Raw genomic sequence first — 27,253 nt, 5'->3', positions numbered from 1 at the left:
GGCCCTGACTACATGAAGGATGCTTTATAAATTCTATAAATCCTGAACTATTCAGGGAAAAGAAGACATGTTCTGCAGAAGCACAGAATGCTTGATTGAGGCAAGGCATATTGATGGTTCAAAAAGGAGCATAATTTTTTAATAAATGTCATCTTCAAAGAAATCAGGCAGATTCAGTGTTCTTAATTCTGTGGTCATACAGTATCACAGGGACATAATTAAAAACAGTTACTTTTCCAAGCTGAGAGACATGTGGTTGCCAGGCAACATATTATATATTTGAGAACATACAACACTGCACATGATTTATGTAGTGCTGTTGTTTTGTCTCCAGATGCTGATACCATTGTATCTAATGCAGATTCTTATAGGCTCAGCAACCACCTATCTATAACCATCATGCTCAATCCATTCCCTGGTTTGCCAGCACTATCCATCAGCTGCAAGCCCATTTTTAAACCTACAGCTTGAAACACTACTAAGGAGTCAGTAATGTGAACAGAAGTTGATTGGAAAGGAGTAGTAATGAACTGCATTAAACTCCTTTCATTACTTTTCTTTTAATATCAAATAATAATATTAAATAAATAATATTAAATAATCAATCTAAAATTATTAACATAGATGTTGTGGTTTACAGTATTTGTGAAAATTAAAATATTTATAACGTGCTTATGTCACAAGACATCATCTCCCAAGAAAAAAGACACCAAGAATTAGAATTATTGGAAATCTCCCAAAATAACTGTTCTGTGTTTTCAGGTTCTTGGAAAGAAAGAACACATTTCCATTATGGATCTGTTCCTTAGGTTGGACTAGACTTTGTCATTCCCATGGACATGGCTTCATCCACTGCCACACTTGAAAACTCATAAAAGAAGGCATCAGCTCCTGTGAAGGTCCGTAAGTACCAGTAATCCATGTTATGAAAACAAACCTACATGGAGTCACATATGTTCAGATGATGTCATTTGTGTTGAACTTTGCAGTAGTTTGATGTTCGAGAATGATGACTTGGAGAATATAAACATAGGAAACCTTCCTTGTCCTACTACAACTCACATGTTGTGGTTTCACAGGCTATACCACCCTACTCCAAATGAAAAACTGTATTTACATGGCAGTCAACAGGAAATAATTGGTTTGAGTCTATATGAAAATCTGGTCCATGTACGTTAATTTTCTCAGATTTTATCCAAGTCTTTGCTTCAAATATTATTATACTGTGAGAAGGGAGAATCAGCTACTACATTCAGGGGAAAAAATGCTAAAAAAAATATTTTGAATATTTTCTGTTTGAGGTTTGGAAGCTTTGGGTTGGTGCCTGCAGAATCCTCCTCTTGGAAGTAGCCCGCTGGAGGGAGCTGTGACATCTCAAATATATCAACAGCTTCGGCTGGAAACTGCCCTGGAGGCCCCCAGGAAGGATTTTCTACACATCTTTAGTTTTATGCTTTTGAAAACTATGAATCACTTCAAACAGATAGTAACTTTGGTCAAAATGAATTTTTGAAGCAGTTTGGTTTTGTGTCTGAGATACAGACTTTATAAAAATAACTTCCTTTGGAGACAAATGCCTGTGTGCAGTTTGCAATATTTGCACACCCAATTATTGTGACATTGGGTGGCTGAACAGAAATAACAAAAGGCATGACTAAGAAATGTTCTTAGTCATGCCAAAAATGAAACAAAAAGATTGCTCCGGAACTCCTTACTGATTTTCTTCCATGTGAGACACATCTTCTTGGACTCTGGCATAAAAGCTTAAAAGCTTTACCTTGAAGCCACAGTTGTGAGGCTAAGATCGTTGTATTTTACCTTTGAGCTACTGTGTGTCTCCTGTTGATGAGAGACAGCAGCCCAGGTGTGCAGAGAGGGTCAGCTGCAACCTGAGGATGTGACAGAAAGCCAGGTTTAACAAAGGACATGGGCACCTTCAAGCACCCAGTGATTCCACACCTCTGCAGCAGGGACTAGGGCATTGGCTGAGGAATCATTGACACCTCAAAATCCACCCAGATACTGAGACTGCAGCAAGGAGCACCTTCTCTGTACAAAGTCATATTAGTATCAAACACCTAAAAGAACAATTTTCAGGTTAATCCTTGTCTTTTAAAATCCAGTGGCAGAAGAAGGACATCCCGATGTCTTTTAACACAAGGGGACAGCAGCCCTAGAAGCAGGTCTGGATTCAATTCCTTCTGCAGCCTGAAACTGTTCCAGCTGACACCACCCAGCTTACCCTGGAGTGCTCTCCGGCCATGCTAGCAGCTGGGATTTTGAGTGAAATTAAAGTGGTATTAAGCAAAATGTAGAGATTCTGGGTGTCCTCAGACCCATCTTGGAGATTTTTCCCTTCCTACCTCTATTTCACAGTCTAAGACTCAGTTATGTTGGCATCAGCATTTCCATGTAGGATCACAGAATATTTTGAGTTGGAAGGGACCCACAAGGATCATTGAGTCCCAGGTATCACCACCCCTCCTGCATGAGTCTGGTTTGTCTTTGTCCAACTGCGAAGGCAAAAGTAGCTAAGAGAAAAAAAACCTCAGGAAAGCAGCATCATGCTATCAAAAATCAAAAGAGAAGATGCTACAGAAGTAGCCTTCCTTTTCCACATTTGCCTCCCTCTGCATATGCCTTTTTCTCAGGCAAGGGCTCGGCCAGAGGGTAGACCAAGGGGCTTAATCAGAGAAAGGACAGCACACTGCATAGACCATTAATAGCCAGGCACTTTTTCAAGCAGATAGACTGCAGCTGTTCCCACCCAGCCAGCCACATTAATGAATAAGCAGACTAGCTGGATGCTTCTGAGAAAATGAACAAGGCTGACATTTGAAGTGTCATTGCTGGGCTTCAAAATTAATGCCCTTTTGAGAAAAATGAAGGCAATTCGCAGCCTTTAAATTACTGGCACAGACAGAAGCAGCCCAGAAAGCTGAGATTCCTGGATGGCCCATGAAGGCCATATAAGGATAGCAAGACTGGCAGTTGTGTTCCCCTATCTAAGTCCTGAGGGTACAATCCAGCAGCCTTGTTCATAGAAGCATTCCAGTTAAAGTCAGATAACAGCAGCATGATGAAGTAGGTAGGACTGATTTTTAAAAATGTGATGTTCTTAATTATCTGATGCTGCTTCAAGCAGTTCCTTCTTTTAAACATAACCCAGCTTCTAATGTTTTCAACTCAAAACCATTAGCATGAGAAGGTCAGGAATAAATAAAGTAGCAGAAGCATTTCATTTTTAGATGAGAATGGATAGAACAAACACAAACAATGCAAGCGGAAAATTTAAACCCAAAAGATGCTTATCAGAGTTGCAATTATCTGCTCATCAAAGACTTTAAATACCACTAACACAGCTCCTTATGCTCACTTGGAAGAGTTCTTTCAAAATACACTGGTGTTCCCTTACCAGCCTTAGAAAGAAAAGCCAAACCAAAAACAATCTTCCTGCTTCTCTGGACAATATACTCTTAAATTTAAGAAGTAAGATAAAGATACAGAATAATGCTAGTGTATGTAAGCTGGCAGGTATAAGGTGTGTAAAGCCTACAAATTAGGCATTCAGCTCATTACGTTCAGAAGCAGAATACTAGAGTCTCAAAGGCTACCAACAGAACAAAAGTAGCCCCACAGAGAACACAAACCCTGCAGTGAGGATGCAATTATTTCTATATTTCTTCTCCTTCCAAAAGGCAAGATTGCCTCAGTCTCTTCTCATTAAGTGAGAAAGTTATTACTTGGAATTCATTCCTCCTTCTAATTACTAGTCGGGAAGTGAATAGCAATACCATATAAAAAAGGATAATATTCTTAACAATAGTAGAAGGCATAAAGTAGCCTCGTTACTTTCTATATGTTAGTTATGTCATTGATCCTATTAGCACTGCTCAAAATTAACAAGTTAACAAGGAAACATTAAGATACACTTCAGAATTGTAAAACCAAAGAACTAAATATTAACATATCAACCACTTATTTAAGTCTCATTAATGTCTTCAAACAAAATAGCAATGAAACTAATGTAAGAAGGTTTGGGTTTGGTGCATTTCTTTTTGATTTAGAAGAAACACAAGGCTTGTTCAAGTCCCAGACTCTTTCAGTCCTCCAGGACTGAAATCTCACCTTATTGAACCAGAAGCATCTCTTAACATTTTAAGTCAGTGATTTCATTTGGAAGATTTTTTTTCTGCTATGTGAACAATTCTCCACTGGATTCAGATGCATTTCATGCTGAGAGAGCTATTGCACACATTTGAACATGGCAAATTGGCTGTATATGCACATGCGTGCACACGCATATACAGAAAACGTTACCTAGTGGCTGTTTTCCTGAATCCTCCTTCAGATGACCGGCCAGCAGGATTACTTTCCAATGTGACTGCAATTAGTAAATGAGCAAATGCAGTCTGCATACCCTTAGCTGTGCATGTTACTCAGCAGCAAATTACTATAAATATTCCTAATTGTTGTTAAGATTCAGCATATTACTTTCAGGTTTTATGAAGAGGATATAATTTCTGTCTTATATGACCTCTGGTTATGACACTAAGGAAAATGGGAACAAAATCTATACTAAATTAACTATCTAAAATAAGTGAATTTCAGATGCCCACCTCTCTTGATTGACTTTTGAAGGTTAAAAATTTAACCAATGATGGTTAAATTACAGAATCACAGAATGGGTACAGTTGGAAGAGACCACTGGAGAGCATCTAGTCCCATCTCCCTATTCAGACAGAGTTACTGAGGACTGTGTCCAGACAGCTTTCGAATATCATCCTCCACAACCACTCTGGACAATCTGTTCCAGGGCACAGTCACCCTCACAGTAAAAGAAGTTCTTCCTCATATTCAGGTGCATCAGTTTCTGTCTGTTGCCTCTTGTTCTATCTCTCAGCACCACTAAGAAGAGCCCAGCTCCATCATCTTGATACCCCTCCCTTCAGATATTTACAGACACTGATGAGGTCCCCACTCAGTCATCTCTTCTTGAGGCTGAACAGGCCCAACCCTATCAGCCTGTCCTTGTAACTGAGATGCCTTAATCATCTTTGTAGTCCTCCACTGGACTTTCTCCCAGAGCTCTATGTCTCTTTCATACTGAGGAGCCCTCATTTGAATTGGGCATATGACTTCAGTTGCCTAAATCAGGGCATGTGAAGCCCACAAAATGGATATTCTGATCATTAGATTCTAAAAAAACTCAGCATAATGGACAAAAAAAGTAACCTGAGGGGGTATGTAATAAAGCCTAGGGCTTGGAAATGGTCATGGACATGGTATAGCATGAACTTCCAGCATAACCAATTCTACATACTCCACCTGTAGACACTCTTACTGAGGAACAAGAATGCCCCTTCTTCCTGTGTCTGGAAGAAATTGTGTACACCTGCCCTTACAATCAATATACCCATGCCAGTGGTCAGAGTACTGTTCCTGGCAATGAAAGCTGAGTGACAACTTAGGCTCACAGAGAAACTTGGGTAAGGGAAATGTCTCTCCTGAACTACTAAAGTTTGGGCAGCTCACAGTCTTCATTTCATTGTTGTGAAGGTGCAGCTGATTGCTTTGGATCTGCTTGCAGGTCAGCCAGGGTGAAGTCCTGGCTGTTCTGCAGCCTATGACAAACCCCATAAGCCCAGATTTCATCTCCATGTTTCAGGAGTTTATAAGCACGGAGCGGCATTAAGAGCTGCAGTGGTTGGGGGCAGGGGAGAGAAAAAAAGCCTCACTGGTTTTACATCTTAGATAAGCAACTGTATTTGCTAAAATAATCTCATTCCAAAGCAAATAGATTTGATTCTTTAGAAATGTGCATCTTATCAGTGACAAACATTTGAACGAGCTCTTTCAATGGTGCCTCTTAGTGATTTTTCAGTAACAATCAAATGTTTCATTGTTTCAATTAAAGCTTGGTCTTTCACTTAGACACTTACTGTCCAATTGTAAAATGACTGATTGACTGCAATTATAAAGCAAGATGAATTATTTGTCTTCTTTTCTGACTAAAAAAAATAGTGTAAGGTTTTATTGTTTAAGGGGGTCAATAATGTTTCATTATGTACTCACAGAGAATAGCTCAATGATATTCCAGTAATCAGTTATATGGACTGTTTTTATTAGCAGCTGAAGAAACCAAATACTGCACAGCTCATCAGGCTGTGCAAATGAAATGCAATAATGAAGTTCTCAAGCAAGCAGAATCAAACATGCCTGTGTTACTTCCTTTTTGCACTAAGTGTATGAAGTATTGCAGGAACTGCTCTCTGAATAAACACATCTCTCTTCTATCATACATAATTCAGGTTTTCCAATTCCCTGGTGGAGTAGATTATCTAACTCCATACACTGAGGTACAGTCCACAAACCCTGCACCAGAACTGTACCACAACAGTACTGTACTACACTGCATTATTGATACAACTCGGTCTCTTGCAACAACATACGTGCTCTCCATCAGCTTTATCTTAATACTTTTTAAATGTCTATAGCATTCTCCCTGTGAAGACCTGATATGCTCTGCAAGCAGTAAGTTAAGAGCACATAGAACACTGGATAAACATGATTTCTCTAGTATCATTCATGAGTGCACAGGGATTTATATAACAAGACTGTTCCACAGCTCTAGTACTCGCTGCTCTCAAAATTCATGGCAACTCTGTGGGGATCTTTGGGAACAGGCCTCAAATGACAGGCATTTCTGTAATAATCTTCTGTGTCCTGTAAGTCACCTCAAACGTGGCATTGCAGAGCCCAGGCAGGGTCTGCTCCTGTGCAATCACCACCCTCACAATGGGATTGCAGGCTGTGTAAATCAGTGCGGAATTGAGTCTGGAGACTTGAGCTGCCATGAACATCTTAAAAGAAGATTACACCCATGTAATAACACACAATCCTTTGCCAATCCCTAAAGAAGAGCGGGGCAGGGAGGGGGGGAGGGGGGGCTCAGTAAGCAGGGGGAGAACAGGGACAGGGGGCCAAAATCAGATTTCTCAGTTAGCTCAATCCTGGTTATCCTGGAGTCCAACCCTAACTCAGGGATCCAGAATCTATGCAGCTCTAAGCCTGGCACACTCAAGCCTGCTGGGTCCCTGGCCCATCCTTCCTCAGTGGTCTTGCTATGGACACACAGCCCTGAGTTGAATGGCTGAATACAGGGAGGTCAGTCTCCAGAGCCCAAAGGTGGTTTCTTCATCTTCTCAAGCAGTAACATAATCTGTCTTCAGCTTCTCTTTTGGCTCTGTAGATCCAGGCTGATCCTTTGGACGCAGGATCTAGTGCAGAGGGAATGGATGGTGTTGGCATGGGCATTCAGCCTCTCTCTGCTCCCTTCTCCTCACAGTCTTTCCAGCACAGGCTCAGTGGTAAGAGAGGGCTGCATCCTTCAGGACTCAGGAGAGGATGCACAGAACATTTCTACACCTTCAACCAAATTTTGACATGGTTTGTGTGCCCAAGTCCTAGGTAAGGGACAAAGGGACGGGCCTGGCTGGAGGTGCCTGCATAACCTCACACAGGGTAGAAGGGGACTTGAGCACTGTTCCCTGCCCTGTTTGTAAAAACACAGTGCTCTGAAAGACCAGACAAGACTTACAGCTAATCTCCAGCTAGTGCCTCATGTTCCCAGGGAAAACGGCCTACTGTCTTGTAAATCAGCCAGTCCCCAGCCAAATAGATGGACTCAAACAGCCAGGAAGCAAGATGCTGGCATCAAAGGTTGAGATGAAAATCAAAGTGGTTGGGATTACAGAGATGACTGCTCTTTTGAGGCTGGGCTTCTTATTCAAGGGATGTAATTTGACTATCCAACCTAAATTTTTAAATTGGTTTTAAACAATAACCTCCTGTACTAAGACAGTGTTAGGTGATCTGGATTGGGATCAGAGTGGAAAAAGATTGCACTGGGAGGACAGGAGGAAGAAACATAATAAAATTACAGAGAACAAAACATGAAGATGGAAAAGGGAACAGGAATCCTGTTACCCTGATCCCCTGGCAGGAAGAACATGGTACTTAATGAAAGATGAACTGCAAAGGACAGATGTACACTTACTGCTGAAATGCAGAGGTGTGGAAGTGACCAACTGTAAGACCAAGGCAACATGCTTATAAGAATTAAATATAAACACAAGCAAGAATGTCTGCATGAGTAAAGTTAACTGTGCCATTCCTCTCTGAGCACCAGGTCCCCCCAGCACTCAAGATCAAATCTCTTGAGCCTTTCCAATTGCAGATTTTCCCACAATTCACTTGTTTGTCCATAAGAGTCAGGTCCTGGCAGCATCAGAGCTAGCTGTCCAGGACAGGATCTCTGGGAACTTCCACCACACAAATTATACAGCCACTATCTTTGGAATTTCATTGTAAATAGTGTGCATCTTTGCTTAATCACTCCTGGACATACCTGTTATCAATGGAGCCCTCTGTCTCCAGAATATCCCCTGCCTGCTTTTAACCTCCTCAGAGCTGACCTCCCTGAACCTCAAAGTCTGAAGCTGTGCCCTGGTTTGACTTTTGGCTTTGACCCATGAATGACAGCCACATTCTTTGCTCATCACAAGGCAGCAGTGTCCATCATTCTGCTTTTTCAATGTTTACTTTTTTCAGAAAGCTCTTTTGCAAAAGCAAAGTTTCAGAGCAGTCGGGGGAAAAAGAAAAATGGGTTGTACAACCCTGAGCCACACCTGAGCCCTTGTGCATCTCCAACATTGCAGCCGGGGACCTTAGAGAAGCGTGGCTACCAGCTCTGTGAACCACTGTGCTTGACTCCTGCAGGCATGGTCTCACTGCACCTATCACTGTGTTTGACTCCTGCAGGCATGGTCTCACTGCACCTATCACTGTGTTTGACTCCTGCAGGCATGGTCTCACTGCACCTGCAGAGCTGGCAGCCAGCTCTCATCCTCCACAGCCTCCAAGGGCTGAACCAAGTTCCAGCTCTTCAGGCAGAGGAGGCTGTCCCCACCGTAGTTGGAGGTACCCCAGACCAAGGGTATGCCAGGGTCACTTACACCCTTTCAACAACTGGCCCCATGCTCCAAATTTCAGCTATTCCTGCCCTTCTGGATGATCTTCTTCCCCTTTTCCCAGCCCTAGCTTTTTGGGGAGGACTGTGCACCACTGCTTGCTGGGCTAGAATCCATCCTTCTAAGGCTGACATTGAACGTGACTATCAGACATCAGGGCCAGCCCCGTGTGTGCCATGCACAGCACCTCAAGGGAGCATCATTTTGAGAGGCCTCCAGCCCAGCTTTGCTTGTTTCCCGCAGATGCGGGGAATGCCCCACACAGGCGCTCCTGCCCTGGAGAACGAGCTGCATCCACCGGGCTGACAAGAGCGGTGGAAGCGAGACCTGCCGTGATGAGGGTGCAGCTCTTCCCTTGGGCGCTGCCAAGCTCTGGCTCCCTGTGTCTGGACCCCTACGCACACCGGTGCAGCTGTGCCCTGTCTTCGGAGGCACTGGGGAGGCACATGGTGTCCCCAAAGGCCACTCGTCCCCTCCGGGCTCCTCCTCCCCGGGCGGCTCGGCGCTGACGGCAGCACGGGGCTTTAACTTTCCCCGCCGAATCAAGGGCCTTCTGTAACCGCACCGCGGCCTCACACCCCTGTCCCCCGAGAGCATCCGGCCACCATGTGCTCGATGGGGGCGGCGGGGCGGGCGTGTCCCTCCTCCCACCCCCACCCGAGCCCGAGGCCCCCAGGCCTGCTGGGCCTCCGGCTGTGGGCCGGCCGGGCAAGCGGGCGCTGCACCCACGGGTCCGGCCCGGGGCGGTGAGCGGCTGCCGGCGGGGCGGGGGAGGCGGAGCGGGCGGACAAGGCGAGCAAGGACCGGAGGCGGGCGGGCAGGCAGGAAGGGAGGAGACAGTGGTGGGAGGGCGGGGAGAAGTTTATTCCTGGAGACACCTCTCCAGGGCGCGGCGGGGGAGCCGCCCCGAGTCGGCGACTGCTCGCTCCGCGAGGTTGGGACATGCGCCGCGGTGCTGCCGCCCGGGGTTAGTCACGGCGGGGCGCCGGCCCCGAGTTCTCAGCCAGGCGAGCGCGGCGGCAGCAGTGACCAGTGTCTCTGGCGTACGGACCGAGCGCGGCCGCCTGCCTCCCGCTCACCGCTCTCTCCCTGCTTCCCTTCCCCTCTCCCGGGTGCGTGCGGACAGATAACAATGGTGGGGCGCAGCCGCCGGGCCCCCGCCCTCGCCTAGTGGAAGAGAGTGCCCCGCGGCCGCTGCTCCGCCGCCCCGCCCTGCGGCGGCCCCGGGCCGCGGACCGCGTTGCTGCCGGCGGCGGTGCCGGGAGGCGATGGTGCCTGCGCCGGGGTTAGTCTGATCGCTGCTCCTCGCCTCACCGCCTCCGGTGCCGGCGGCGCTCCCGCGGGGCCAGCGCCCGCCGCCTCCCCGGCTCGCTCGGGCTTGCGGCCGCCTGACACAACTTGGGAGCACCTCCAGATAAACAAGAACAATTAGTGATAATAATTTAGAACGGGGCGGAGAGGCAGAAGAAGCGAGTGGATAATGTCAACCCCGAGCAGATTCAAAAAGGACAAAGAGATTATAGCGGAGTATGAAAGTCAAGTGAAAGGTAAGCGCGGGGAGGTAGCGGGGAAAGCGCCGCGGGGGCCGGGCGTCCTGCCGGCCCCTTTCCCCGGCTGCCGGCCGAGCCGCCAGCGCCGGTGGGCCGGCCGGTCCCAGTTGCTCGAACTTCGGGGCGGGAGGGAGCGGCGAGAGGGCGGCGGAGGCTTTTCCCCCTCAGCGCTCCGAGCGGCGCCGGTGGGTCCGAGGGGCCGGGCCGGACGGCAGCTGCGGCGGCTCTTCCACAGCCCGGCCCCGGCCGGGCACCTTCCCTTCCTCCGCCGGCTTCGGTAACGCCCGGGGGGGAGGGAAGGGGAAAGGGAGGACAAAAAAAGAAAAAAAGCTTGTCAATTACTGAGGCGAGAGACAATGCTAAGCCATACCCCTTTCTTGAGGCACATGGCTGGTGTCTCCCACCCTCGCCTCAGGGCTGTAGTTTCTGTGCTGGGCTGTAGAAGATGGCTAATAAAGAATTACCCTTGACTATTGAATGAGCCCATTCAGCCATCCCAGGAAGTATTTCAGCCTCGCATCGCCCGCTGTATCGCATCCAACTATTGTGCCAAGGACAGCGCCGGCAGATCCTGGCTTGAGCCAGCAGCGCTTCCAGACCCCTCGAGTTTCCTCGCCTGGCGTTTTCCTTCTGGCAGTGTCTTGGGTGGAACAGAGATGGGGAGAGTAGCGCCATGGCAGTGGGGTGTGGGTCTCTTGGTGCGCATCCTTCTGAGTGCTGTCGGGGAAAATATTGCATAATATATAAATTGCAATAAATCCAGGGATGGATGTGACCGTGAAACACGGCATTTAAAAAGCTATGCAACATCTGAACTCTGCTTTTTAAAATGATGCTGGTGTGCTCTTCACATCGGTAGGGTGTTCCCTCCTCGATGCTGCCCACAGTCTGCGATGTGCAGAGATGGAGCATGTCCTCATGCAGGTCCGTGGGCTTCAGGAACAGCCTTCCTGCTCCACAGGGCATGGGCTGGGGACCTTCCCTAGGAGGCGTCTGGAACAGGGTGGGAGGGACCACTCCTCAGCTGTTGAAAGATTTATTGACTTTGTGTACTTGCACAATATATTTCTCTCTCACTTGATCCTGTGACATCAATTTTTCAAGGCAATGCTTGTCCTTCTGTTGGAGTTTTTCCTCTTAAAAGTAAAGAGGTAGTTCTTGATTTTTTTTCTTCTTAAGCTTAACTTTTTGTGAAAAATACCTGTTACTATCAAAAGTCATTTTGTGTCCAAGAAAGGATCTATACTTAAAATAAGAGATCTGCCAAATAGGTGGGCAGTGAGGGGTCTGAGCTGGCAGGTGGGGCATGCTTCAAGTGTCTGTCTGACATGGGCAGGGCCAAGACAGTTCTCACATAGCTGCTGTATTCACTGCCATTGAGCCCTTGAAGGGTTGGCGCTTTTTCCTCTCTGTGGACATGGTGCAGATTTGTCTTGGTCAGTGAGCATAAAAAATGTTTGAGATCTTAAGCTCATTGCACAGTGTGCAGACTGTTCTTTGCCTCCTCCTAACTTGATTGTTAAAGGCTCAGCCTTTATTATCTGCAGCTAGTTGCTATATATGCCAGTCTTTTCTTTTGAATAATGAAGAAAAAATGCCATGCCCTTCAGCTACATCTATTGTATCGTTTCAAAAGACACTAAAGATGAAGGCATGAAGTTCTGTTGATAAACCTTGCTCTCCTTTGGTGTCATGGTCCTCCATCATAATTGCAGAGGGAGGTGGCATTTGTAAATATAGCTTAATAGGATTTTTAACTTCTTTGCTTCTTTGTGGTGATCTGGGGTGTGTGCAGTCTGGTCCCACCCAAGTGTCTTGCTGGAATTGTTGATCAGCAGCTGTTTAAAAAGGTATGCTGGGCTAGATGCTTTTTCTTCAACCAGCATCGCTAGAATTGTATTTCAGATGTCAAGAACTGTCTGTGCTAAGATATAATTCTGCTTGACGCCAGCTGTGATAGTATAAAAAAGCAGTGATACCACTGTGTGATACCTTGAAAATCTTTTTGATATTGAGGGTTCAAGGCCTAAGAAATCAGCCCTAATTAGCCAGCAAGATAGCTTTAAAGGAATGTAAATTCAGGAAAGTCAGATCCCTATATACTGCTTGGAATTTCTTATATTAGGTTAGGAGAAAGGGTGTGGCCAAATTGCTTTTGCTGCCTGTGATTTCTGGTGTTTGCAATGGCTAGCTGATTTCTCACTGCTGATGTGTGTAGTTGCTGAAGGATGTGGGCAGCTGGGCAGCAGACTGGCCCTTTGAGGTCCTCTGGACAGGCGTGTGCACAGGAGTGCAGCAGCTCTCCTGTACCTTGGGGTGAGATTGCACTGAGCCCGGCTCGCTGAGCATCTGCGTTGGTGCTGCAGAAACCACGCCGCTGGTGGGTGCAGCTGGAAATCCTGCCCTGAGATTGTCTGAATATTAATACTGAAGGAAGAGGGGCCTGCCCTGTACATGCCCTGTAGGGTATGTGTATGGTGCCATATTTGGAAATGAGGATTTGGTAGTGCCATTCTTCACATAGCTTTTCTACTCTTAACTCCTCAAATAGGAAGGAGTAACAGATATTAATTGTTGTGCCTGGTTCCTGAGTGGTGTAAACTGACATCTTCTCCTTCGATTTTTAGCAGTATCACTAGATTGTCTATTGCTTTAGTAGAGGTCATGCAGGAGCAGCAGAAAGTCTGTAAATGTTTGTCAAACTGAAGTAAACAAGGTACTTCTGACTTGTTGGGCAGAGTATTTTATTGCACCTTTTTTTGCAACATCCCTGTTCTTCAGTCTACCTTCTGTCAAGAACTGTCCCAGTTGAATCAATAAGGTAAGTGTGTTTACTTCCCTGCATATTGTATAGAAAGCAGAAGAATATTTCTTAAGGATGTTTTAATACTGAAGTCAGATCTGTCCAGCTGGATACCTATACGTATGGTTTTGGGGGATGTAATAATATTATGATGGCATGGGTACCTTACTTTTTAGGCATAAAGGCGCCTGGAAAGTAACACAACGAATAAAATATTCTTGGTCATCCACAGTATAAGTTGTATCTGTGTTTTTCTGAAGATTGAGGTAATTTTATTTGCACTCTGAAGTCATTAGAGATAGTTTTGCCAACCTTGCAGCTGAGGTGGGAGATACAACTAGAGCTAGAAAGTGGAAGGAATACTTTTTAGATGAGCAACAGACTGGTGGTATAGTTATGAGCCAAGTATTAAATTTCTGCTGTATGACCCTATTAAATTTATAGTCAGCAGTAGCCTATCTTACATTTTGTGTTCTGAGGACTAGTGCTCCTTGGTACTGCTGATAATGTCAAGTAGTGTCTATTGATAAAGTTACTGAGCAATTCACACTAGTGAAGAAATATTGGAGCATCCTCTGATGTCTGTGAGTGGGTGTCTTGAGATGGTAAAGGGTGAGCTGGTAAGATCTTGAATACCTGGTTCCCTTCGGAAATTTATCCTTCTGAAAAATAAGTCTCTCGTAGGAGCAAGAGGATTAGGGATATACTGCTCCAGAGCTTTTCGATCTTTCATGTTAAGCTGGCATGTTTGCCTTCTTAGGACTTGCAACAGGCCTTCCACGGGCAGGAGAAATGTGCTTTGACTAGGTAAGCATTGTACTGCCTAATTATCTGGCCTGTCTCTTCAGAGAGATCCTCCTTATGGTGTGAACTGTTGAGAATCATTGCAGTTTAAGTCTCAGCCTTCTTACACTACTGCATCTCCAACTGAAATGGGCTGAGGAAGAGCTGCTTAGATCCCTCCTTTTTTCCACCTTAATTTTTCAGTTGGAATTGACCTAGTGGAAATGCAAGCCCAAAAGCAGTTTGCAGCAGTTCCCCAAGATCAATATTTGCATGGCCTTCTTCAGAACAAAATACTCCTATTTTTCATCAGAAAGAACTTGGTAGTAGTCTGTATTACATTCCGTAACTAATTTTTATGGAAAATTATAATTCTGAATTGTGAAACTGAATTTCAGCTTCACATTAAAACAATAACAGAAGCCTCTCTGAGAAAAGGCTGAGTTCTGAAGTACAAATTGGGCTGTTGTTTTAGTAAACTGATAGCTATTTTGAATGAAGTCTTTGTAATGAGACATTTGGTACCTTGGATGATGCCAGAATTCTTGAGGTTTGTTTAAAAAAATCCGATGAATAGATGCCAGTTTTAAAAGTTCAAGTTTATCAAGTGTGGTTTAGCAGAAGTTTTTCTGGTCAAAGAACTTGACCACACACAGGACTTTGTCTGATACAGAAAGGATATTGTTCTCCATGCTATTTTCCAGTTGGAGTTATATTGTCTAATGATGTTCCTTATCTTTTCCCCCACCATTTTCTCCCAGCTCTCTGATCCTTCCTTTCAGAGTACAAACACCAGTTGTCCAGGTAAATGTTAATGAGTTTGTCCAGGCAAAGGTTATTGGGTTTGTAGTTGACTATGCAATTGAAAGGGGTATCTGCAAGTAAAGACAGTTCAGTCGTAAACAGAACAGTTTTTTGGTTGGTTTTGGGTTTTGTCTTGTTCTTTTTTCTTTTTTTTTTTTTTTTTTTAGTTAACCAACATATTCAGTATTCTTAGACTTCCACAGCTTTCTTGGAATGAAAACTAAGGAACTTGGTTTATTACTATGCTGTGTACCAAAGTATTTGGGTTGTGGGGGAGCCCTGCAAAATGCCTGCTTCCCAAAGGTCATGACTCAGGAACTTCAGAGGCTTTGGCTTCTTAGTCTTTCTATATAATTAAAGAAAAAACCTCCCACCTTTTCTTCATGCCTTTTTGAAAATATGACAAAGAGTCAGGAAAGTACACTTCTTTTTTTTCTTGGTTTGACCACACACTGTAGCTGCTGTGTTCCTGCAGCACAGTGAAACGACATTATTTTACTTGAATTTAAAGGTGAATAAAGTCTTGATTACTATAGCACACTTTAAAAGGTAGGCAGTGAATGGATTGTCTGAACAGTGTTTCTTTCTGGCAGTATGGCACTCATAAGGCATATTTAATGCATGTGTTTTGTCGATACACATTTTTGTTAGTCTCTAGCATGAAGTTTTAACTTGCCTCTGACTCTGAAGCAATTTGGAAACTTTTTATGATCACTTCTTTGGGGCTTTTTTTTTTTTCCAAGCATACCTTATGAGCAGTTTTGCTGTTGCAGAGCAATGTTCTAAATCATGCTAAGGTCACTTAATTTCCTGCCATCATCATTTATTGGTCACCTTTTTATGAACTGGAGTTCTAGTTGCTAATAAAATTAAACATAGCTTTGAAGTGGCTGCAGTAAGACAGAATGGGATCCAAATTTCTTTCCATTTTCTGCTTCAGACTTGTGTTAGGTTTTGCCTTCTGTTAAAACTGGACTCCTTGTCAGTCAGAGGTGATGGATGGTAGTGCTGGAAGAAAGTGGGTCAGTGCTGTTGAGATTGGATAAGAAATCTGCTCCTGACCATTACACAGCCTGTTAGAAATCACTGACCATGACTTGACAGTGCAGCGTGTCTCATCTCTGCTTTGGGCAGGGATGGACACGAGGAAGAGCAAAAACAGAGCCAGCAGGTGTCAATGCAAGCTTCTGCTGTGTTACTTGTTCTTCCTTTTACCTTTTTTTTCCCAACCCTTCCTACATCTACCTGTCATGCTATCCCACGTCTAACCTTTGTGGTCTCCCTAGTGGAAATTGCTGCTACCTTGACTTGTATTAATCCCTATTAGAGTCTAATCTACTCTTACTGCTGGCTTTCACAGGGCAAAGTAGGCTTTGGAGTGTGGGGGTTTGTTTGTGTGTGAGTGATTAGGCTAAATGTGTAGCAGGGCTGCCTGTGCTTGGGGTGCTGCTGCCTCTGCTTCCTGCAGGGTTTAGTCTTAGGCAGCATTTCCTCTGGGAGTGCTTCTCCCAGCCTGCCATGTATGGATGACCCTTCCAGGGATCTGCCCCATGCTGTGAGCTGTGTGGGCTGATGTGATCGAGTGCTGCCCATCTCTGGGGCAAGGCTGGCTGACCTTGTGCTGTGCTGCTCAGTCTGGGAGCTGCGAGTCATGAATGGCCTCTTGTTCCTGAAGTTATTGCATCTTTTCTTTCCCCACTTTTTGTCTCTTGGGCATTGTGCCACACTCCCTGATGTTCAGGAGATTGTGGGAGTATGTGTGTAGGTATATACATATGGATGTGGAAGAAGAGCAACAGCTGAAAATTGGAGGCAGAGGTTGAGGGTGCAATGACTGGCATTGCTGCTTGTGTACCAGTAACAGGGATGAGGCTGGTGGGCTCTGCAGTAGCAGATATTGGGATGAAGGACAGAAGGCCATTGCTGAGAGCATGGGTCCATGTCTTGAGTAAGAGACAGAGCTGTCTGCACAGGAAGACTGCTTGCTGTGTATCTTTTACATTATGAAGGCTATATCTGGCGCCAAAACTGAAGGAGTTGGTTATCACTGCTTTTTCCTTTGTTTCCAAGACTTAAACAACTGCAGGCTGTTCTGGCAGTTTGTGTGGTGGCTTGGTCCTGTGGGAATGCTCTAAGACAAACAATTCACTTTGATCTGTTGTAATGGAGCCATAATCCTGAGGCACTACTTCCTCTGGAATCTACTGTTTTCTCCAACTTCTGGAAGTCATCTTCTTGTAGACATTGACATGTGTACAGGTTAGTTACAGCCACCTGGGAGGCTAAAGGTGTGTTACCTATGCTCTGCCCACTAAGCCATCTTGTCCAGGCAAAGCACTCATATTCTCAAGCCGTTTTCAGTTAATTTCAGTTTTGTAACTGATCAAGGAAGATCTCTTCAAGAGCTCCTTACCTCTCATTTTTTCTCTTCTGTCACTATTTCTCAGGCATATACCTGTATGAATTTCAAGATGCAATATTCAGTCTTGCATTGTACAACCTGCTGGAAACCTGAATTTTACCTGGAGGTGACTGATAAGTCCTGAGATTGAGATGTAATGTCATTATGAAAAATGAAGAGCATTTTGGAAATAACCCCAAGCAAATCTGATGTCCTGTTTCCTGTATGTGGGCATGGCTGTGACTTCTTGTTATTCTCCTGTCTTCTCTGGAAGGTGTAAATGCTTGGTGTAGTTCATACTTGGCACAATAAAATAATCCCAGCTTCAGATGCATGGTAATGGGGTAGATGTTGCAGGTAGGAAGGGAAAACCTATGACATGCTCTAAGAAAATGGTGTGGATAAAACATATGCTTTATGATTTGACTCTTTAATAATAATATCTGTGAAATAAATTTAAGATGGTCTGTGTTATTTACTCCAAACTCTATCCAGTGCAGGACAGTGCTGTTGATCTGTCTTTAATGAAGTCTCTCCTAAGGTTCTTTATCTGTGTTTACCTTGATCATAGCATCTGGGGGGCTTGCTTTTAATTAAGGTGGTGAGAAGGAAGAAATATTTTTTCTTTGTCTATTTTTCTCAAAAAGTTCAGTAGAACTTGCTTAAAAGTGTGATCATGGATTCACCAGTTAGAATATTCCTGTTAACTTTTTTTATCTATTATTGACCAATAAAACATGCTTTAGTTTCAGTTGCAACGTCCTGAGACTTTGCTTTATAGATGCAGAAGTGCTGACAAGCAGGCAAGGGAGTTGTATTAGCATATTAACCAAAACATTCTTGAAATATGCTAGACCTAAGTGGTTATTTTTTGTTGTAAAATAGAAGTTACAAAAAGTGTAATTAGAACACTTATGGTGCAGTATTTCTTGTTAGCTATATTGGGAATAAAAAGCAAATGCAGCTGGCTTACCGGATGATGACTTCCAGGAAGTAATGATTGTAACCCTTTACATAATTAGCTGTTGTGGGAAACAAAACTGACTAGAGATTCATGTAAACTATCCAGACTCCTTCACTGACTCAGTGCTTACTCATCCGAATTACTCAGCATGTAAAATCTTCTGGCAGTTTGTTGGTGCTGTCTTTTGTGGGGAGTTTTTGAGATGCTCATGTTTCTTCCTGCATGTCATAAACAGAGTGGTGCACGCTTTTGGATTTTCTCAGTGTGTAAAACTAAATAAGGAGACATGCTGATCCCCTTTCACTTTGCAGTGTACATTCTTTCATATGGGAAAAGAAAGCAGCCTCTGCTGTTTTAGCCAGTTCCAGAGTATCTGCTTCCTGAAAATCAGAGGAATCTGTTCATGTTTACAAAGTACAGAGTACACCAGAAGTCTAATAAGATTCAGTGATAGCTCTTGTATGACTCTGTTCTTTCGACAGCGTGTTTTTTTTCAAACCTTGCTGTTCACTGCTTTTCCCCCTGATTCTTTTTTAAGCAGAGAGAGGATAAACAATCTAAAGCATCAGGTCCGAGGCAAGATAAAATAAATGTTCATTCCGTACCAAGATGAGCAGGCATCTCAACTGAAACTTTCTAATTCATCAATTAAGTTACTGCTTTACACAAAAATGGAGAAATTAAAATGATTGCAAGTTACTTAATTGAATTTTTAAAATATAGATCAGGATGATGCTTGTGCTACTAAAACCAAGAAAAAACACCCTATAAAAGGGGAGGTGGCTTTTGTCATATGCTTCAATACTAGTCTCTGTGACCAGTTGCAGTGACTAAATTGCTAGGCATAAAGTTACTTTTATTTCTTTGAGAGTATTTCTGCAGGTGCTCAAAAGGCATGCTAAAAAGAAAAAGTTCTTAACCCTTATCATAGGATTCTTACCACACCAAGGTTGCTAAGTGGTTAGACAGCGCAGCAAGCTCTACCTCTTGCAAATCACTGATTTGCCAATGAGTAGAAATGAAAGTGTATAAACTCTTGTCCATAGATGCCTTGTGTATTTTGCAAATTGGTGTCTGCATTCTTGGCTTAAATAATACTAGTTTCTTGAGGAACCAGCTGTGTAGCAGAAAGCTAGCTTTTGTGTGTGTTGGCAAATGGATAACCAGTATGTTTAAGAACTTGACAACTATGCTGTGCTTACTGCCTAGCAGATTACTTGAGGTTAAGACCAATGTAAGAGGGTTCTTTGTATTATGTACCTTTTCTTGGGCTGTCTTTATTTGTGCCTTCCTAATTTCCAAGTAACAGTGCAGTGCATAAAATTAGTGAGATTCTTAATGTAATGACAGAAAATAGAATCCAATTGTTAATCTGCTCAGATACTTCAGCATTAAAATCACAACCATGTGTGGAGTGGGAGAAGGTTCCCCTGTGCAGAACAGATGAGGGAACCGAGTGCAGGTAGCAAGTCCACACCTGCTAGGTGCTCTCTCCTCTCCTGCCAGGGTGCTGTGGGGGAGCCTGGTGGCAGTGAGCACTGTTGTGCATGCCTGGCATCACTTCTTCCCCAGCAGCCTGTGATGAGCAGTCTATTGCATCTGCAGCCGAGCTCATCGGATTATTGTGGACTGTATTGTAATCCTGTAATTGCCAGCCACTTCTGATGCCATGGTAGTGTAGTTGTGGGTCATATTCTCTGCTTCATAAGCAATATTCCCACTTTACCTGTGGGATGGTGCAATAGACTATGCCTTGTGAACTTGGTCGTGTGGCCTTAATGAGAAAAAAAAGCCTCACCACTCTTACAGTAAAGATTTTCTTCCTTATATCTAATCTAAAGCTACTTTCTTTCAGTTCAAAGCCATTACCAGTTCTTTTATGCCTTTCTAAAAATTCTCTGTCCAGCTCTCTTGTTCCCTTTAGGTACTGGGATGCTGCCCTAGGTCTCCCCTGAGCCTTCTGTTCTTCAGGCTGTACAGCTCCAACTCTCTCAGGCTGTCCTCATAGGAGAGGTGCTCCAGATCCTTGATCGTATTCATAGCCCTGCTCTGGACTTGCTCCAGCAGATCCTCATCCTTCTTATGTTGGTGGCCCTAGAGCAGGATGCAGCCCTCCAGGTGAGGTCTCACCAGAGCAGAGGGGAAGCAACACCTCCCTTGGCTCACTGGCTGTGTTCCTCTTGACGTAGCCCAGGATGTGTTTGCTGTTCTGGGCTGCAAACACACAATGCCAGAGCATGTTGAGTTTCTTGTCAACCAACATGCCCAAGTCCTTCTCAGGGTTGCTCTCAGTCCATTTTCTGCTCAACCTGTATTTGTCCTTAGGATAATCCTGACCTACATACAGGACCTTACACTTGGCCTTGTTGAACTTCACGAGGTTTTCAGGGGCCCACCTTTCGGGCCAATCTAGGTGCCTCTAGATGCCATCACTTCCAGCACGTCAACCACACCACACAGCTTGGTGTCATTCTCAAACTTACTGAGAGTGCATTCAATCCTATATTTCCGTGTCACCAGTAAAGATGTCAAAATGCCCTGCTCCCAATATTAACCCCTGAGGAGCACCACTCAACACCACTGGTTTCCATTTGGCTGTCGAGCTGTTGGCCACAACTCTTTGAGTGAGACTATCCAGCCAATTCCTTGTTGACCAAGTGGTCCATCTGTCAAATCCACGTGGCTGCAGGTTAGAGACAAGGATGTCGTGTGGGGTAGCATCAAGTGCTTTACACAAGCCAAGGTGCGTGACACATTGCTCTTCCCTTATCCTCTAGCGCTGTAACCTGCATTACAGAAGGCCACCAAGTTTCTCAGGCACAGTTTGCCCTTATAAAGTCATGTTCACCCGCCACAGTATTTTCCGCCTGCCTTAGCATAACTTCAAGGAGGTTCTGCTGCATGATCTGTCTAAGCACTGAGGAGAGACTCACATCTCTGGGAAACCTTTCTGGACAACCATAATATTGAGCAAGAAGAACCCTCTTTTACATATCAAAAGGGATAAAAATCGATGGAAATAAGAGTCAAAGTGTAATTCCTCCAAAATATAATCCCTGAGAAGCCAACTAGTGGGTTGCTGGTGAGAGGGTATGGGTGTTGAGAAGGATTGTTCAATGAAATTGCAAGCACGTGCCTTGATAGTGGCCTGCTTGACAGTTCAATACAGCTCTGTGTTGTTCCCTGGTGGTTCCAAGATGGCCTCTGTAATTGTGGGCAGGGGGCTACTGGAGTCTCTGCTCAGGCCTAAGAAGACAGACTTTCAGGCTACAGTAACAGTTTTCAGTCTTCCTTGGGGGCTCAAAGAGACTTAGGGTGTAAAATATCCCATGGGATGAAATTAATAAAAGAGCTCGAGCTTGTGTTTGCCTTTCAGATGCCACATTCAGTTTAGTTGCTGCCTTGCTTCTGAGGTGTTGGTATGTTTGTGTGATTGCACATACTGGCCTACATGTTTATTCTGTAGTATAGTTTGAAATGCAGCATCTCTAATGTTTATAGACCAGAAACTGCCTTGCCTGCAGCTGGCAAAGTGCCATCCTCATCCATGTTGATGTCATCTGAGTTGCCACCAGAGTAGACCTAAAAATGTTGCTTTTTCTGCTGAGCCATGTGAGAATATGTATGAAATTGTGGCATCAGGAATCAGATCAGTGCATCCTTCCTAGGGATCAGAGCATTTGTGTGAGGAGTTCAGTTCCATATTTTGCTGCCTCAATCTTATTCAAAATTGAGTCTTGAGTACAGATCTCCCACCTTGCAAATGATTGCTCTGAGAACTAAGGAGCTGAGTATTCTTGGACAAGTCTCCCTGGTTTCTTGTTTATTGAAGCTCTCAAGCTCTTTCCCAGACTTAATGAATATTTAATTATTTACAGGGTGATTATGAATCCATTGCCTGGTAGTTAGAGCAGGCACCATAGAGATAGGGTTCTCTATGCATTCCAGCAAGAGTGTGTTCCTGCTCTGCTTTTTTAAAGAAATGGAAAAGGAGGAGGACTGTAGAATTGAGATAATTACATGACCATTCTAAATTAAGAATACTTACTTTATTAATCTGGAGGGCAGAGTGTTCAGAGGCTACCTTATTTATTTATCACAGTATACAGAAAAAAACACAGCTCTTTCCTTTGTAATGATTTTTAATCTTAAAGCCCTTACAGGATTTGCACCAATTTTTGGTAGTTTGTCTCTAGTTTTGCAGATAATCTGTGAAGTAACCGTTTGCTCAGAGTTATTTTAAGGGGTCACAGATGAATGTCTGCTTGCTTGAACCTTTGCTTTCTGCAGCACTCCCTCCATACAGCAGTCAGTCCTCTGTCCCATGGCAATTCTGGTCCCCGGGTGCCTGAGCTGCAGATTCACAAACAGCTTTTTTTTTTTTTTTTTTTTTTTTTTGCAGCCACCAGAAACTTACTAAGCCAATATTCCTGATTTATTTCATACCTGTGAAGAGTAGGGGTAGGGGGTTTTGTTTTGTGTGGGGTTTGAGGGTTTTTTTGGGGGGCAGAAAAATTACTTCAGCTGATGTTTAAGGAGGAAAGAAGGTCAGTTGGTCTGCAAATATTACCAAGGCAAACCTGCAGGTTTTAATCAAATAACAGTGAATGTTTTGGGGTTTAGCAACTAGAGATGAATGATTACTGTGCATTAACATAGCTCTAAGGAGGAAAAATGAAGAACTCTTTATCAGTCATGATAGCTGATCGGGTTATTTCCTTTGCAGAGCTGTTTTGCAAGGCAGCAGGCAGTCCTTCAAGAAGCCAAGCTACTTGTTACTGATTTGGGGCTTTACTTTGGTGTATTAATGGGGTTATTCTTTACTTCTACTGCTACAGCTATATGTGGTGAGGTCGGGTTGTTTGAACAGCTGTATGCAAAATGCCATAGCTGAGAATCAGGCATGGAAATGTCTGAGTTCTTTTGCCACTTAATTTAAATGTGGATTTAAGACGACCCTACAGGTATGCTTCTGAACTTGTGGAGTGATATGTTTTGCATTAGAAAGGACAATTTGTTCTTAGTTCTGTTCTGTACTCCATTCAGTTATCTGATAATTTATGTAACTATTCATGTGATGATTTTTTTTAATTGTAATTGACTTTTGGGTTAAATGAATAGCTAATGCATCATGAATCAGTAGCACTTCCTACTGAATAAGAGTATTCTTATAAGTGTATTGAAGATACTGTAAGGAGATAGCATATATATGAAGACTTAATAGAAATTTTAGTTCCCTATTTACATGTAATCTATTGCTTTTTTAGTTGTAATATCTGACTTGGAAAGCACACGTTTGCATTATATGGCTTTGGACTTGCTTAGCAATGTTCGTGTTAAGATATTTGGAAATAGATTTAATTTAATTGCTTTTTTTACTTCCATCTCTGGAATTACTTTTTTTCTCAGTTTGTTAACTATCAATAGTGTGGGAGATCATGGGATTAGTTATGATCACTGAAAACTCCATCTTATGCATAGGTCTGTAGCAAGATGCTCTGGAAAAGAGCTTCTTAGGTTACAACTTCAACCATGTGTAGTGCAGTGGGGATTCAGACCTGTTACTAGGATCATACAGGCCATTATTCCTATTACAGTGTGTTTATAACCTTGGAAACCCCTTTGAATCTCATCTGAAGAGTCTGTGATTTTGGGAAGACATACCTCTCGTATAGTTCTTGTGCAAACAAACCTGACTTAGTGAAGAAAAAGCGAAAGCTTTCAGCCTCCCCTACATCAGGGTTAAGACTCTGCTCTAACTTAAGCAAGAGGATTTAAAGTGAGGAGATATCTTAATTCCAGGTGACTGAACAGACTGACAAGTGTCTCCTTAAGTATGGTGAAGGTAGCTGTACTTGAATCAAAAATGGAGTACCAAGTTCCTTGTTCACAGCATTAAATGAGTATTGATGAAACAAACTGGTATTTCTCTTTAGGAATTTATTTTTCCTATAATGGGTAATATTTTTGCCCAGATCTGGTATTTAGGTGGTTTCCTAAGCAATGAGGTGTGCTTTGCTGAAGCAGTGCTGCATGTGGATGGTGTGGAGCTGGCACTGGTAGGTGCTGAGGAAACTTCTCAGTTGTGTAAAGACACATCAGTGCTTTCTAATGTGCCTTGGCTACAGGAAGAGCTCGAGACCCACTGCAGTAAAATTTCAGTCAGTTAATGGAATAGGCTTTGAATGCATTCAGTGCACTGAATAGTTGCTATGTGTCCTGTTAGGACAGCATTGCTTACTTCACACACATCAATTTGTTGACCTGACTAGAGCTCTTAACCTTCCTAGGGCTACTAATCTCCATAATGTCTGAAGAATTTGGCTTAATTTTGGCATGGGAATGTGCCAAACGAATCCAACTGTGAGTCATCATTTTTGTAGTAGGACATTCAGACCTAGCCCTGCAGTCAATGTGTCTGGCTGATACTTGCCTGAGAACTTGCAGGATCTGATCCATGCATTTGGAATCCTGACTTCTTAAGTGTAGGAGAGACTGCTCTGAAACAAAGGAAATGTAATGCAGAATATACTGAAGCAAAGCAATAACTGTCACTTGAATCAGATGCAATTCATAAAATATAATCAGCGTAGGTTGTAGACGGGATTATGCATACATTACAGAATGTTTCAGTAGTACTCAAGATGCCTTGTGAAAATGGTAGCAGTGATGTTTTCAAGTTACTGACTGTTACTTCCTTTTTTGCAAATGGCTAAACTAAAGCATGGCACAATAAAATAAAGTCACTTCTAAAATTTATTGAAGGCACTGAATTGTGGAGGTAATGGAGAATGATGTGAATGTCACTTTCATGTCTGCACTATAAAATGCAAAAGCACAAACATAGTAACCACAAGGCTCTTTTTGATGTTTTAATCTTTTAAACCTTTGAAATGGTGGTGTGCTTGAAAGGGCTCCTAAATCCATTGGTTAGTCTGTGCTGTCTCGTATTGTGTTCAAAATCATAGCAGATAAAGGAAGAGTGATCAGAAAGCTTAATGCAGGCAGAGCGTCATGACCTGTTATGTAAAGCAACATTTAGCAGGGCCTTCCCAGCTGCTGTAAATGAATGTTAACAGCATTTTATCATCTGCTTTCACTGTCTTTATTACATAATCTGAATATTTATGACCCTATTAATATGTTTAGCCTTGACATTGCAATATTGAAGGAATGAAGGTTCCATAGAATATTGAACAACAAGAATTATTTTATTTTTTGCCTCATGAACAAAAGTTGTGTTAATATTAAAAAGCTTTGAGTTCATATTTCAGATAAGTTTACTGAATTGCTATACAGGTATATATTGTTCATTCCCTAAATTATGTATTTCTCTGAACATTGTTATAAGAAAGGTATCTTGATGATAGAATTGCATTGCTGACTGTGATGGGCCTGTGTGTATATATGAAATACAGAGCACTAACAAGAAAGTGATGACTTTTGTTGCCTGTAATGCAAGTCCTTGAATGCATTGTGATGATTCTCTGTAGCCTTGAGCAAACATAGCCAACCTAGACCAGATCCTGGCTATCAGAATCACCTCCATCAGAGAACTGATCCAGGTGGATTCTGGGGCAAGCTGTGGACCTAGTTATCACTACAAGGGTTTTGTGTGGGTGGGTTTTTTTTTGTTGCTTGGTTGGCTGGTTGGTTGGGTTTTTTTAATAACCAAAATCTTACTTTCTACTGTACTTCCTCACAAACATACATGCCATTCCTCTGTTGTGACTAGCTATACTGTTGTCTTCTGACCTGAAATGCATATCACATAATTAGGGGTGTGTGTACCACATTACAGAACTGGGGACTGGTTGCAGATGCTGTCCCACTCCTGAATGCACACTTGCCTGCATCATGATTGTACTTGAAATTATGTGTAGGATGGTAATATGCGTGGTCAGAAGATGAATGAAGAGCTGCAAATCATTTCCCTTGGGAGCCTCTTGGGTTATATTACATCCCCAAAAAGAACTGAACATCACCATTTCAATAGTCATCTGCAAATTTCTAACAAGATGAGGTGTTCAGCAAGTGGCTCTCACTGATGGAGTTTATAAGTGACATTGGTATTGTGATTCTTTACCATCCTGCAGTTAGCGGCTCAGTTAGCTGCAGGCTTATGTTTGCAGATTGTCTACAATCATCCAAAATGGAAAATGAAATTTTACATCTGAGTAAAATTAAGTTCTTGATCACTTTTATCTTTAAGTGCAAAATCTATAGCCTGTGTGAAAGCTGCTGTCCTAGACTTTTTCCTACTGATTGCCAGGGCTAGAGTTGGAGAGATGCAGGTTTGTGGAGGTAGGTCCCTTGTGTTTCTAAAGGTCTCATGGGTGTAGTGCAAATTCTGTGGTGTATTGTGGCACTGTATCTAACTCTGACTTGTAATGGTCTGTACTTCCACCTCTCCACAGTCAAGCCTCATGAACTGGTACAGGAGGCAGCTGCACATGACTGTAAGTGTACAAATTCTTAAAGATCAGTGGTTACAGGGTATGAACTGTTAGAGTCAGGAAGTAAGTTTAGATTAACACATATTTTTTAACAGTATTTTATCCTCAAGCAAGATTGTTATAGTTACTGCAGAACTCCAAATGGACTCTCCTCCCTTGTGGGGATTAGAGATTTAAATATGTATTGTTCTTCTGGGCAATAGTATTGAGCAGTCAAGTAAGGTTCATAATAGAATAAGGAAGCCTTTAATTAGGACAGGAGTTTCAACTGCATTCTTTTTTGCTTTGTGTAAGAAAAACTTGCATTAAATCAGATAAATAAAACAATGGAGGGATGAAGGAAGTTTGGAAGAAACACATCTATTTACAGATTTAAGGCCGAGTTTACAATAAACCAGTAGTTTTTATTTGGGAAACTTAAAATATGATTTGCCTTCTCCCAGTCCCTGAGCATCTGAGT

General features: G+C 43.2%; 1 protein-coding gene across 2 annotated transcripts in view; it reads left to right on the top strand.

The window, feature by feature from the left end:
• Positions 1-10,408: 10,408 nt before the first annotated feature.
• Positions 10,409-27,253, top strand: part of SRGAP1 (SLIT-ROBO Rho GTPase activating protein 1) — a 138,680-nt gene continuing 121,835 nt past the window's right edge. For both annotated transcript variants that reach the window (XM_058804456.1, XM_058804455.1), the window contains exon 1: positions 10,409-10,579. In XM_058804456.1, coding sequence (XP_058660439.1) covers positions 10,513-10,579 — 67 coding nt within the window. In that variant the 5' untranslated portion in view covers positions 10,409-10,512. The remainder of the gene's footprint in view (positions 10,580-27,253) is intronic.

Source organism: Ammospiza caudacuta, chromosome 5, assembly GCF_027887145.1.
Source record: "Ammospiza caudacuta isolate bAmmCau1 chromosome 5, bAmmCau1.pri, whole genome shotgun sequence".
Taxonomy (NCBI): Eukaryota; Metazoa; Chordata; class Aves; order Passeriformes; family Passerellidae; genus Ammospiza; species Ammospiza caudacuta.
The sequence above is the reverse complement of the archived record's forward strand: the minus strand, read 5'-3'. Positions and strand labels throughout refer to the sequence as shown.